This window comes from Salmo salar, chromosome 09 (genome assembly GCF_965601325.2).
Source record: "Salmo salar chromosome 09, fSalSal1, whole genome shotgun sequence".
Lineage (NCBI taxonomy): Eukaryota > Metazoa > Chordata > Actinopteri > Salmoniformes > Salmonidae > Salmo > Salmo salar.
Window position 1 is genome coordinate 144,733,564 of NC_138299.1, and position 15,195 is coordinate 144,748,758.

General features: G+C 45.2%; 1 protein-coding gene across 2 annotated transcripts in view; it reads right to left on the bottom strand.

Annotated features, from left to right (window-relative positions):
* Positions 1-14,188, bottom strand: part of LOC106613118 (protein FAM131A) — a 35,766-nt gene extending 21,578 nt beyond the window's left edge. The window contains exon 1 of one of the 2 annotated variants that reach the window (XM_014215072.3): positions 13,617-14,188. Coding sequence is in view for 1 of the 2 variants with exons in the window: in XM_014215070.3 (XP_014070545.1) it covers positions 13,054-13,089 (36 nt within the window). In the remaining variant the exon portion in view is untranslated. Of the gene's footprint in view, positions 1-13,053; positions 13,393-13,616 lie in introns of those variants that run through there. The other variant, XM_014215070.3, reaches the window with a different exon arrangement.
* Between the last annotated feature and the right edge of the window lie 1,007 nt (positions 14,189-15,195).

Genomic DNA, 15,195 nt, shown 5'->3' on the forward strand with positions numbered 1-15,195 from the left:
TAGCCTGCTGGCCTTACTGGGTGGATAGGAACATTAGCCTGCTGGCCTTACTGGGTGGATAGGAACATTAGCCTGCTGGCCTTACTGGGTGGATAGGAACATTAGCCTGCTGGCCTTACTGGGTGGATAGGAACATTAGCCTGCTGGCCTTACTGGGTGGATAGGAACATTAGCCTGCTGGCCTTACTGGGTGGATAGGAACATTAGCCTGCTGGCCTTACTGGGTGGATAGGAACATTAGCCTGCTGGCCTTACTGGGTGGATAGGAACATTAGCCTGCTGGCCTTACTGGGTGGATAGGAACATTAGCCTACTGGCCTTACTGGGTGGATAGGAACATTAGCCTGCTGATCTTACTGGGTGGATAGGAACATTAGCCTGCTGGCCTTACTGGGTGGATAGGAACATTAGCCTGCTGGCCTTACTGGGTGGATAGGAACATTAGCCTACTGGCCTTACTGGGTGGATAGGAACATTAGCCTGCTGGTCTTACTGGGTGGATAGGAACATTAGCCTGCTGGCTTTACTGGGTGGATAGGAACATTAGCCTGCTGGCTTTACTGGGTGGATAGGAACATTAGCCTGCTGGCCTTACTGGGTGGATAGGAACATTAGCCTGCTGATCTTACTGGGTGGATAGGAACATTAGCCTGCTGGCCTTACTGGGTGGATAGGAACATTAGCCTGCTGGCCTTACTGGGTGGATAAGAACATTAGCCTACTGGCCTTACTGGGTGGATAGGAACATTAGCCTGCTGGCCTTACTGGGTGGATAGGAACATTAGCCTGCTGGCCTTACTGGGTGGATAGGAACATTAGCCTGCTGGCCTTACTGGGTGGATAGGAACATTAGCCTGCTGGCCTTACTGGGTGGATAGGAACATTAGCCTACTGGCCTTACTGGGTGGATAGGAACATTAGCCTGCTGATCTTACTGGGTGGATAGGAACATTAGCCTGCTGGCCTTACTGGGTGGATAGGAACATTAGCCTGCTGGCCTTACTGGGTGGATAGGAACATTAGCCTACTGGCCTTACTGGGTGGATAGGAACATTAGCCTGCTGGTCTTACTGGGTGGATAGGAACATTAGCCTGCTGGCTTTACTGGGTGGATAGGAACATTAGCCTGCTGGCTTTACTGGGTGGATAGGAACATTAGCCTGCTGGCCTTACTGGGTGGATAGGAACATTAGCCTGCTGGCCTTACTGGGTGGATAGGAACATTAGCCCGAGCTATTTAAGAGGTTTATCACACCTGGCACAAATGATTGTCTAGTTCTGTTTTTCCTGCTGAGGGGTGCCCTGTACCTGCGCCCAGAGAGGGAGTAGTTCAAATTCCGGGTGCAGTGGGTGGCTTGGGTCTAAAATGATTTTGTGAGCCTTGCGGAGGGCCCTGACCTTAAAGATCTCATCCAGGCCTGTCTGTTTGACTCCAAGTACCTTGCTTGCTGTGGTGATAATCATTCTCAGCATATTTCTCTGGCTGACAGTGGCATTGCCAAACCAACAAACAATACAAAAAGTTTAAATACTCTCAATGAAAGAATTGTAAAACAGAGTCAGTATAGTGCAATTAACATTAAAAGATCCCAGCTTTTTGAGAAAGTACAGTCTCTGTTGGCTGTTTCTGTAGATCAGGTCTGTACATTTACTCCACTGAAGCTTATTGCCCAAGAGGACACCCAGATATTTGTATTCCTCTACAATCTCTATGTTCTGACCTCTAATAGATGTTGCAGCAGTAGGTGTTGTACGCTTCCTGAAGTCTATGCACATCTCTTTGGTCTTATTGGTATTGAGGACCAAGTATGATTGGTCACACCACTCTACAAAGTCCTTTAGGACCGGGCCATGGTGTTCCTCTTCATCATGCAACAGGCTGATCAAGGCAGTGTCATCAGAGAACTTAACAAGGTGTCTGTCAGGATGGGAACTAGTACAACTATTAGTGTACAAGATGTACAGGAGTGGGGACAAAACACATCCCTGAGGAGAGCCTGTGTTGGTGTTGCGTATGTCCAACACGTGGGGACCTATTTTGACACGCTGTGACAGCCACAAAACCCTTACATGGGATTTGGCACCCTCTAGATGTCTGTAGACCATGTTGAGGAGAGTACACCCTCTAGATGTCTGTAGACCATGTTGAGGAGAGTACACCCTCTAGATGTCTGTAGACCATGTTGAGGAGAGTACACCCTCTAGATGTCTGTAGACCATGTTGAGGAGAGTACACCCTCTAGATGTCTGTAGACCATGTTGAGGAGAGTACACCCTCTAGATGTCTGTAGACCATGTTGAGGAGAGTACACCCTCTAGATGTCTGTAGACCATGTTGAGGAGAGTACATCCTCTAGATGTCTGTAGACCATGTTGAGGAGAGTACACCCTCTAGATGTCTAGACCATGTTGAGGAGAGTACACCCTCTAGATGTCTATAGACCATGTTGAGGAGAGTACATCCTCTAGATGTCTGTAGACCATGTTGAGGAGAGTACACCCTCTAGATGTCTGTAGACCATGTTGAGGAGAGTACACCCTCTAGATGTCTGTAGACCATGTTGAGGAGAGTACACCCTCTAGATGTCTGTAGACCATGTTGAGGAGAGTACACCCTCTAGATGTCTATAGACCATGTTGAGGAGAGTACACCCTCTAGATGTCTGTAGACCATGTTGAGGAGAGTACACCCTCTAGATGTCTAGACCATGTTGAGGAGAGTACACCCTCTAGATGTCTAGACCATGTTGAGGAGAGTACACCCTCTAGATGTCTATAGACCATGTTGAGGAGAGTACACCCTCTAGATGTCTATAGACCATGTTGAGGAGAGTACACCCTCTAGATGTCTATAGACCATGTTGAGGAGAGTACACCCTCTAGATGTCTATAGACCATGTTGAGGAGAGTACACCCTCTAGATGTCTATAGACCATGTTGAGGAGAGTACACCCTCTAGATGTCTATAGACCATGTTGAGGAGAGTACACCCTCTAGATGTCTGTAGACCATGATGAGGAGAGTACATCCTCTAGATGTCTATAGACCATGTTGAGGAGAGTACACCCTCTAGATGTCTGTAGACCATGTTGAGGAGAGTACACCCTCTAGATGTCTATAGACCATGTTGAGGAGAGTACATCCTCTAGATGTCTGTAGACCATGTTGAGGAGAGTACACCCTCTAGATGTCTGTAGACCATGTTGAGGAGAGTACACCCTCTAGATGTCTATAGACCATGTTGAGGAGAGTACACCCTCTAGATGTCTATAGACCATGTTGAGGAGAGTACACCCTCTAGATGTCTGTAGACCATGTTGAGGAGAGTACACCCTCTAGATGTCTATAGACCATGTTGAGGAGAGTACACCCTCTAGATGTCTATAGACCATGTTGAGGAGAGTACACCCTCTAGATGTCTATAGACCATGTTGAGGAGAGTACACCCTCTAGATGTCTATAGACCATGTTGAGGAGAGTACACACTCTAGATGTCTATAGACCATGTTAAGGAGAGTACACCCTCTAGATGTCTGTAGACCATGATGAGGAGAGTACACCCTCTAGATGTCTAGACCATGTTGAGGAGAGTACACCCTCTAGATGTCTGTAGACCATGTTGAGGAGAGTACACCCTCTAGATGTCTGTAGACCATGTTGAGGAGAGTACACCCTCTAGATGTCTATAGACCATGTTAAGAAGAGTACACCCTCTAGATGTCTGTAGACCATGTTGAGGAGAGTACACCCTCTAGATGTCTGTAGACCATGTTGAGGAGAGTACACCCTCTAGATGTCTGTAGACCATGTTGAGGAGAGTACACCCTCTAGATGTCTAGACCATGTTGAGGAGAGTACACCCTCTAGATGTCTGTAGACCATGTTGAGGAGAGTACACCCTCTAGATGTCTAGACCATGTTGAGGAGAGTACACCCTCTAGATGTCTATAGACCATGATGAGGAGAGTACACCCTCTAGATGTCTGTAGACCATGTTGAGGAGAGTACATCCTCTAGATGTCTGTAGACCATGTTGAGGAGAGTACACCCTCTAGATGTCTATAGACCATGTTGAGGAGAGTACACCCTCTAGATGTCTGTAGACCATGTTGAGGAGAGTACACCCTCTAGATGTCTGTAGACCATGTTGAGGAGAGTACACCCTCTAGATGTCTGTAGACCATGTTGAGGAGAGTACACCCTCTAGATGTCTGTAGACCATGTTGAGGAGAGTACACCCTCTAGATGTCTATAGACCATGTTGAGGAGTGTACACCCTCTAGATGTCTGTAGACCATGTTGAGGAGAGTAAGAATGGCATCATCAACTCCTCTGCTGGGCTGATAGGCAAACTGAAATGGTTCGAGGAGATTCTGGGTGACGCTGAGAATATGACTTTTCATAATTTTCTCAAGGAATTTCATTACAAAGGATGTCAAGGCAACAGGGCAGTAGTCATTCAGCACAGAGGGATTAGATGCTTTAGCAATTTGTATAATAACTATGAAATATACATATTATGCTACTCCTGTGGTATGGTCTGCAGTGGCATATATTCAGGGATGCCAATTCCCCACGAAAAAATACCAAGATAAAAAGGTAAAAATATAAAATAATGTATCTTTTGTCTCCATGTGTTTTCATAATTTTCCTTCAATTCGCAAGACGCTGAATGTATTTCAGCAGAGAAATCCTCTGGGTGAGCGAAACAGCACCCCTCTGTCTCCATGACTAGGCCATCTACAGTATCTGATGCTGTCTGGCCATAAAGATTATGACATTGTTGCCGACTGTAGCATTGAATGCAAGGGAAGCCAGCGAACATTTGGCCTCCCTTGATGAAAAAAAAGAATAAAATAATAGCCAATCAGGGTGGAGCTAAACTGAGTGAACTCAACTGTGAATGGTCCTGGCGCACCAAAAAAAATGTAAAGGGAAGCCAGTATGGATTTGGTGTCACTCCTATCACAACACATCAAGAGAAATATGTCATTAACAGAAACATCTTCAATTGTTGCATCTCATTGTGTTCTCCACCGGTGGCTGGCTGGCTATAAAAAATGGTCCCTTTCCTATATTAGCCATGGATGGACTTGTGATTTTACTTAATTATCTGTACTGGCTAATGATTATAAAAGCGATTAGGATCAAACCATAAATTCATACATTGTGCTCCTGGCCTGAGAGGATGAAAGTGCAATGTGTAGCTAGATGTAGAAGACTAATGTTAACTAGCTAAAGTTGCCCATGAAAGGAAGTTAGGCTAGGGAGCAAGCGTTTTAGGCAGGTAGCCTGGGACAACAACAAATAAAAGTGTACTGTATGACAGAGTCATTGACCATTTCGTCAACATGAAAGAGAGGAGGATGGCAGGATGACACAAATCAGAACCATGGACAGCCACATCATATTTAGCTTACATTGATTGGACTAAATACTTTTTGGTATCTTTTAGTTGTCACTGTATTAGACTAAGCAGAGGTGATTTGATGATGTTGAAGTTGAAATGGTGCTGGAATAGTGGAGGCAGCTCCTGTTTTCTTTGCGACTTGCGGTAACTCTCTGTGGTTCTAAATCAATAGTTGTTTGGTAGTCCGAAAATGTCGGAAACATTAACTTGCTTTACCATGCTGTAGATCATGTAACCATTACATACAATATGCTTTGTGGACTTCACCGGACAGAGGTTGCTCTCCGGTTTTGTAATGAAACAAATGTGTGGTTGAATTTATTCTGCTACTGTGTCTTCTTGTCTCAGCCTTAGGCTTATATATCACGGTCTCAGGGCATATAAACTTAAAGGTTATAGAAAAAACAATGCTATTATCACAACACATAGATTGCAATATGGCTTTTTTACTGGCTTGGCTTCCCAAGTGATTTTACCCACGCACCGCTACTCTGCTCATCCTGTAAAGTCACACCACAGACATTGCATCTGGTGTTGACACGCGCTTTTGTTCGCCATCGCTTATTATAGCCTAGCTTGGTCCACGTGTTTATGTCGACAGCTAGCTGATCCCACCGCAAGCTTGTGCATTGCTAATTCATGACGGTAGAATCATTAGCAACAGAAGCAAAACGCAATGACACCGTTTTTGGAGCGCTCTAAATAGTGACAATTTTAGAAACAGCCCTGAGGAAGGGGCCCCGCGAGCTCAGATGTTCACGCGCTGGCGATTATATCAACTACTGAGAGGCGTGATAATCCTCTAGCGCCACAAAAGAGAGAGAACGAGAGAGAGAGGAGCTCCCAGATCACTGAAGACAATCTGAGAGATATGGCATGCCATCGAGTTTCACAAGACCCCGGGGGCCACTACAGTTTACACCACCGTCACCCACTCTACCTCTTCACCCACTCTCCCCTACTGCCCTACTGAACGCTAGCTGAGAGCTCGGAATGGTGAAGGCATCGGCGGCATTCATCCCAACACAGACGGATGAAGAGGATGGCACTCTTGTGCTTCACATGCATGGGCACACACATCCCTTCCGTAAAATAACGAACACATGCCCGGTGTCTTGCTGACAAGCATTGGGTTAATCTGGCACGGTCTATTAAACAGACAGAGCAGCAAGGTGCCTAGGTTGCCATTACTCAGTTTAAAATCCCAGACTCTCCTGTGGCAGTCGCTTTCGTTTCTGTTGAACCATTCCTTTACCATAAACTCCCTATAGTGACAACAGGCCTATGAAGCATTCTCAACACAGAAAAAGAAAGAAAAACATCAACAACCCCGGCAGTAGGCTATATATTCATTGCGTAATTGGCATCCCACGTATCTGCTTGGTGTATTGAACTAACCGGTTTCTCCCGGTCGCCTCCAAAGCTGCAGACGGAATGCCACAGGTTTCATAAGAGAACCGACAAAACATGTGGCCTTCGAACAGGAATGTATTTACAACTACTTCCCTTATTTTAAGATTCATTAAATATAGAAAATATAATATGAAAGTAAAATTGGTCAAAATAAAGTAGGATGGCCCAATTGGTTGCAAAACACCAGGTGCCAGAGTGACGTGCATATAGCGTAAGGGAGACACAACAATGCCCTACCACAGGCTTTTCAGCACTGGGCAGCTCTGCTCCAGTTCCTTTGAATTGAATACGCTGAATATGAGGCATTTCCGCAAGTAGGCTATGCTGTAACATGATATCACAAAAACAAACGCAAGCGCGCACACTTGCTACACGCACAAAGACACCCACATACACACACGCAAAGATTGCATGCAAGAAGGCTTCCTTAGCTACAAAATCATTGACATCAGTGAAATGTCATACCAGTGTTCCTTCATCCGTGACAACGCCCCTTGTTTTCTCGCAGAAGAGCAGCTTTTCCATGGAAAATAGGATGCACATCGATTCCTTCTTATCTAACATGCCACACCAATGCGTGTGTGGTGTCCTCGCCTCCTCGCGACCCTATGCATGTGCTTCGAAAACGGTTATCCGTTGCTCAACTTTCCACCAAAGGAGAATTGCTATCGCAACCGATCACCAAGAAACAATTTAACTCAGGATACGTGATTCGTAGATTACGTCACATGCACCACGGATAGCCACAATACCGTTTATTTTCTGCTGCAACCCCTTGTATTTTACTCATTGTCTCAATCTAGCTATACGTTCATATGTTCCTCTTGAAGCCCAAAGCCTCAAATGCTTTCTACAGGTTTCAGATGCGACACTGTCTGGTCTACAAACAGATGCGTCGTCTATATAGCTTGTTGAACGTAGAGAGAGGACGAGCCGACACGCGTGCACTCGCGGAGCATCCGTCTGGCAATGGGCATGCATGCACCGATCTGCGACAGTGCCTGAAGGGTCACCAAGCGGAAAACACGCACAATGGCCCTTGCCGTTCTATTCCAGCTCCGAGATTTTCAATAGAGCCTTGAAAATAGGAGAGAGACGTGAGGGGAATGTTTTGGCGGTGCTAATCATCTCGTCGTTCCTGCAGCCACGCGCTGGCTCATTGCGATGGATTCATCATTAGCTTTGAGTGAATCATTCCAGCAACCTGCTAACTTCTATTTACTTCTCCATAGCCTGCAGAAGACTGTCAATAGCGAGAGATAATATAGACAAAATGAAATAGGCATATCAAATCTGTGAGCCGGTTCATTGCAGAATTGTTTTCACCTCTGGATAGACCTATACCTGAAATGGTTTAGATATACCTGAAATGGTTTAGATATACCTGAAATGGTTTAGATATAGCCTAATCATTAGAAAATTGTGCCATTCAGTAAATCATATTTATAAATTGTGACAGAGAGCTACTCCGAAAGGAACAATCAAGTCAACCCAATGTCAACGTGGCACTGCGACCAACCTCCGGGTACAAAGCCAGGCAGTCAGTCAGAAGTGCTGAAGCCTACACAGTAAATGAGACTGCAGCGGTGGCCACGGAGCCGCTGCTGACCCAACCGTCCAAATCTCCTTAGTAGAGCTGTTTAATTGCATTTAGGCCAAGGCAAAAAGGCATTATTTTCAGTGTCATTGAGATTCCCATTTGAAAGCTGCATTAAAAATTAATTGCTAATTACTTTGAATGACTTCATATAATAATTAGAAAACTAACTGGTGAACATTTAATCAAAACCAAAATGAAGAAACGCAAAGCGGAATCACTCGTTAACGACTTGGACGGCTTAGTTAATTAGGTAATTATTAAACCAGAAAGGGTTGAGAAAATCATTTTCTGCTTCACATCGCGAATTACTACTGACTTCGAAGATAACTCAATCAGCTGGGATTATTTGGGTGCCCTTTCGGTCTATTATCGGCGATCCCATTGTATTAGACAAAATATACAAATAAACGACCAACACTAGAGTTTATCTAATTGTAGTTCTATTCCAAATAGGCTACTGCGGTTAAGACATATAAGCATATTGGTGATACAAATGTTCCGTTCAGAACTGCTGCTTTGGGCAAATGGAATATGACGTAAACGCACCCATTATAACAGAGATGAAAAATGATGTTCCACCTCATGCAGCGCATTATCGAGTAAACAGTATAGGCCTAATCAATAAGCATTCCTCCAGTGAAAACATCTCCTGTGATAGAGGGTCGCGTATGAATACACAGTGTATGATAGCTGTAGCTGGGCGGCAGGGCCAGGGGACGCGGAGGTTTCAAGTAACTGCGGACGGAGACAAAAAAAAGGGTCAAACTGAGAATCAGCACCTCGTAGTGGTCCAGTGTCTCTAGGGGCGCGTGGCGAATGTGTCTGCGAGCCAAGCAGGTCCGCGTGTTCCCCAAGAGCGCCAGGTCAGACACAGAGTTTGCTTCGCTCCAGTCCACGCGCAACATAGGACCGTCGACCGCCACTGTCGAAAGGAGAGAACGTAGGTAAACGGCAAATCACCATGCCAACCCTGCCTCGAGAGAGACTGCGGGGGCTAACCCACTGCGGGGGCTAACCCAGCGGTAGCGTTTAGAATGCTCTGTGGGCCCTACGTGGTATCTCAATGTAGTGTCCCTTAGAATTGGCCAACTATTAATCCCCGTTAAAAACCTATTTAAAATAGCAATGAAAACGACAGGGTCCACTTGAAGTGAGATACCACGGGAGGCGATGGGAGGGGACTGTCCTCGTGCACATCCACTTTGCAGTCATGCCACATCATGCCACATCATGCAGGCAACACAGACTAAGCTATAAGGAGGTCATTGTAGGTTAGAGGGGGCCAGTGCCCATCCCTGCTAAGCAAATAAAGCCGATATAATTGCCATCTCTTTATGACAAAATACACATTTTATTTTCTACCCAAACACCCCTCTACCTGGCTGCATGCATTTCAACCGCCCTCCAGTATGAGTGAGTGCCAAGGCACTAACCAATAGGCCCAAATGGAAGAAAGAAAAAGACTATGGGTACGTTGGGTACAGCCTTCCCTGTAGCTCAGTTGGTAGAGCATGGTGTTTGCAACGCCAGGGTTGTGGGTTCGATTCCCACGGGGGGCCAGCAAAAAAAATTGTATGAAATGTATGCATTCACTACTGTAAGTCGCTCTGGATAAGAGCGTCTGCTAAATGACTAAAATGTAAATGTAAATGTTGTGCTCTAGCGAGCTCAAACGCCACCATCCCTTCAACCAGCTCCCTCGCGCTGGAATTGGCACCGCGAAAAACCTAATTGAATAACAATTCAGAGATTAAAGACCGAATATATTTCTTTAAAAATAATAATTTCGAAAAATAGTATTTACTTCAATTATCCTTAGAAATATACAGTGCGCATGCTTTTGTTTTTTTTGCACGTGGGAAAACTTTAAAAAACAAAATAGACCGAATTGGCCTTGTTATTTCTTAGACGCTTACGTCATCACTTGGCATAATGGCGGTACTCCTTAGGTAATAGTTTGCGGCAGTCGTTCAATACAAAAATGATAAATATTGTATTTAATTCTATTTGCTAAACGTATCTCTGAAGGATGAACCAAGACTGCAAAACATACGCATGGAAATGCCCTACAGGTGTTTCAACACTTGGACAGCTCCTAGTCTCCAGTGCACTGTGTGATCGCTGTTTTCAATGGCTAGGGGCTTGTGGGGCTGAGTGCAACATGACTAGATAATCAACCATGCAAGTGCCAATAATGAATGACAAGTGCCATTTAGTATCAGTTGATTACAAAAACCTCAGTCTCTACTGGATATTTCCTTTCAGTAATCAGAGTGGGTCTATAATGTCAAAGGATAACTTCTCCTTTGCTCTCCTCTCAAGAGAACAGTTTCTAGTTACAGCATGTGAAAAGAACAACTCTTCGCTCGATTAGTCGCCGCACCCATCTCTGATATTGAGCCCAATATATCTGGCCTCATCACTCACGAGCTCAAGTTGCTCGCACCAGGAGGATTCAATATCTGCCATTTAATTGGATGTGTTGGGATCAAATGCCTCGGGGTGTTTTGTATCTTAGAATCCATGGCTTGCTCGCTAATTAAAGTATTGTTCGGAGGGGTGATGGATGCACGCGCTGTTTGGTCAATTAGATTCATGGAAGGGGCTTGGAAGGCGTTGGTTTGTCATTTGACCCGGTGGCCGCTGGCTCCCTTTTGATGTGTGTTGATTTCCAACCCTCACACACACAGATTGCGGTGGGGTAGACGAGACATGTAATGCCCACTCTGTTACCCCCCTGGATCACACACAGATAGACACACACCTCACTTCCCGTTTCTATGACGACGGAATCGACTTGATGCTGAGATCGTGTTGGTGAGAATTAGCAAAGCAATAAACCCCCAAAGCCTACCAACGGCACTACTGCCGAGCTAAATGGCAATATTTAGATGTCTAATATCTGCCAAGTAAACAATGATTTTCACTTGCCTTTGGAATGACAAATGGATCAGGTATGACCTTTATCACAGTAGTCTCCCCACAACACAAACAACATGTAGGCCTAATGTAGCCTAATTATATAAGACCTTAAATAAACAAATGAATCAAAGGCAATACCGCATCCCCTATGTGATCGTGGGGGGGATTTAGAACGTTGTAATCTTATAGGCATAGCCTAGGATTTTTGTCGATTGTCTTCTTACAATCCTAGGCTATGCCTATAAGATTACAACGTTCTAAATCCCCCCTAGTTTTCTCTAGGCTACATAGGATTTTGAATCAGTTTTTATTTTATTTCGTCCTATTTTTTTTACAGATTGGTCCTCATTGCATTGCTCTGTGGACCAGGGACTTTATGGAATCCTCGAGGTTGCCATGAGACACAAAATTGAAAGGCTAACGACGTCAGGTTGTGCAACAGTGTCTATGCGGCCGCGCGTATCAAAAGAGAGCGCGGATCACCAGGAAATGAAAGGCTCGCTGACATCCATCATTTGTGCATCATTTTTTTATTTGCTCTAGGCTATATCTTTTATATTTCATGTATGCTTTTTTCTCCATCTAGCCTTAGATATCAGTGTATTTTAAATCTACATGTATCTGCTTGAAGAGAAAGTGTCTATTACGCTTTTAGGTGTCTTGCTCTCTGTCGTTGTCGTGGAAACAATACATAGACCATGGGCGTGCGCGTCCTGTCTTCCGGGCTCACTGAAAGACTTTAGAGGAAATCAACATAATTATGTCAAGGCCAGCTGCGTGGTGATGTCATCTACATAGAGTTAGAATGGGAAAACAAATGGGTCTTGTCTTGTAGCCTACAACAACGACAGGACTCTGTAGATTATTACTGGGGTGACACGGACAGCCATGCACGGCACAGAACGCTACAAAGACAGAAAGCTTGAAGCAGCCCATCTAAGTCAGTAGTATGGGCAGCAATATGATTACATTGACATGTCACAGTCCTGACAAGTGCTGATAGGCGCTCTGGCGATGGTAGCACATATGCCTACAAGTCATTATCAAGTGTCTGAAGGAGCAAATCATTGATAAGCAATTAGAGGGCCTGGCTTCCAGGTTTATATGCACATCAAATAGATCATCCCTGGTTTGTTTATATTGCTAAAAATATTGTATTTCGCTTGCTGTGTGTGTGTGTGCGAATACATGGCTGTTTGCGCTGATGGATGGATGTGGGGAGCGTGTGATTTATCGCTTCTGCAAGGCCCCACAGAATTCCCAGGACCGAGCGAGGGATCGTTCGGTGGGAAACACCATTGAAGAGGAGACGGGAAGGCACGTAGAGCTTTATCGACTGGCGGACTGAGACAGACAGACCGACAGACCGACAGACAGACAGACCGACAGACCGACAGAATATTGTAAACAACCGTCGGGAGAACATGACAACTGCGTTGCCAACCGAGGAAGCTTGTCACTCGGAAACAGCAATCAGTCTGTGGGCTATGTAGCCTATGTCCCAACACTGTGATATATTTTATTCAAATTATGCGTTTCCGAACGAGGATAGCCCCCTATTTCTTAAAAATGACTAATTACAGCTTAGTCAATTCAACGATGTTATGATGAATGACGGCTATACATCCATGTCTGTAAGAATAGCTCTTGTAATAGCCCGGATAACATCACGACAGAAAGCGTAGATAAGATAAATATGCTGTCTTACCTTGCAGCTAAACTGGGTCAATGCAGTCAAAACCATGGTGCCGGCCGGAAGAGTCTTGTCATTCAAACATAAAACCTTTAGCTCCGCATCCTTTAACAGCAGGAAAAGCACTTCACTCTCTCCTGCCTCGCGCGCCCAACAAAAAGCTATATGAGATCAGCTCTCGCGGCATCTTGATGCTAACACTCCCTCCTCATCTGCTGCATTTTCTCCAGAAGAAAGCTCCCGTCCCTCTCTATTCTCAACTGATTGAATATTGTCAACATATTTCTGGTCAATCTAGAAATCTCAAAGATGAAAGCAAGGGTTACAGTCTAGTTCAATACACAAACGACTCATTGCACCTCTTATATTTTCCGTGCACAAGACTTCACAAGCAGCCCAATTCACACAATTCGATGTATGCACAAATCAGGCTGTCTGGGACGTGCTTTTAGGATCACAACAAAATTGAAGGACTCTTACCAACTGGCGTTTTGGAACCAACACAGCCCATTTTCGCTTCTTAGACGAGTAGCCTAACCCACACCCGTTTTCCTTCTGCAAAAACGACCTGAGCGTACCTTATAGATCTGAAGTCTCTCTCTCCCGGGAGTCTTTTCTGGGTTCCGCAAGGATACCGCGTGCTGCTCAGACCCCTCGAGTGACGCCGAGGGCGGGGAAAAGTCCAGCACGTTCGTCCACGTTTTCACTTGCTTTTTGTTACTGCTTTGCTTGCTTGTAGGTTCTGCATTTTTCTACATGGCTTCTGTGTAGTCTTTGTGCAGTTTTATTATTACAATATTCATCTAGCTGTTTGTAGCCTAACCGAACCCCTCTCTCCCTACGTCACTGAGGGAAGGATCGATGCTGGTGTTTCAGCACCACCGCGGCTGGACAGCGCACGTCTGCTTGGGCTACGAGGCGGCGGCAGCAGCATTGGCTTCACGCTCCACTGGTGGGGGTTCCCCCCTCGTTGTCACACTCCAGTGAAATCGACACACCAGCAAGGGGTCGCCCCGCGTTCTTCGTGTAGCTCTAGTCTACTAGCGCCATTCGGCCTTGGCTAGCAGAAGAGTTGCAGGTTGCATTGGTATAAAAATCCCACGCGAAAACGGACTTTATACACCAGGCCGAATTTCCACCTCCCTTTTCGCTCTACTGGACGCGGAAAGAGATCTGATTGGAGGATGTCACCGTGGAAGGACCAGCGCATTTCAGAAAGGGGGAGGGGGTAGAAGTGGAGAAAGAAATAATTCGGGATTTATGTTCTTAATTCAAAGTTGCATTTCTCAGCAGATGCGATTTCAGTGAGGGCCTATGAAAGCCCACTGAGATAACTTATTATAATTTGTTCAACTGATCTAACTCACCTCCTGTGGGGACGATCTAGTTAAATATGCAAGGCCTGATTAAAACTTTACAAGCATAGCTTTACAAGCATATAATTGCCGGCCTTTCAAAATGCAACACTTAGGCATTTCATGAAATAATCCGGAATCAGGAGTACGTGTTGGTTATTCTCGTATTTGTGCCGACATTTTAGGGACAAGGTCCTCCCTCCCCCCTGTTTGGTTATTCAGCGTGTGAAAAGTTAAATACATAGCTTATACTAGGCAATGGGATATGTGACACGACGCACAAAGCATTTAAAAAAGTAGGCCTGCATGCATTGTAACATCTCCATTCCTCTTCTCTCTTAAACGCCCACCATGACGCTAAACATAGGCCGCTCGAGCTGCTGACCCACACACCCGCTTCTTCTAATGCGCCTGCCCGACATTATCGTTTCACAGAAAGCGTTCGTAGGAGGTGCAGCTCCTACCAGGGATTTAAAGGGTTGAAAAGTAAAAAATAACCTAGATAAATGCGTGGTGTTTCGATGGAAATGAGAAAATAACGCAGTGAGGCTCCATAACCTTCGGGTCTGTGACTTAATCAGGCCTGGCCTGAGTAATGAGGAAACTCCATATGTGATACTATATTGTATTGGACAGAAGTATTGATGTGAGAAGTCATGCATGGCAGGAAGGGAGGACACAGTAATGGTATTTCGCTCTGTATCTCTAATATAGGGCCTACTAATTTTCTCTCACTCACACACACACCATTTGCAGGGGCATTTGGAAAGCTTTGCTGGAGGGGTTCTAATAGACGTATCAG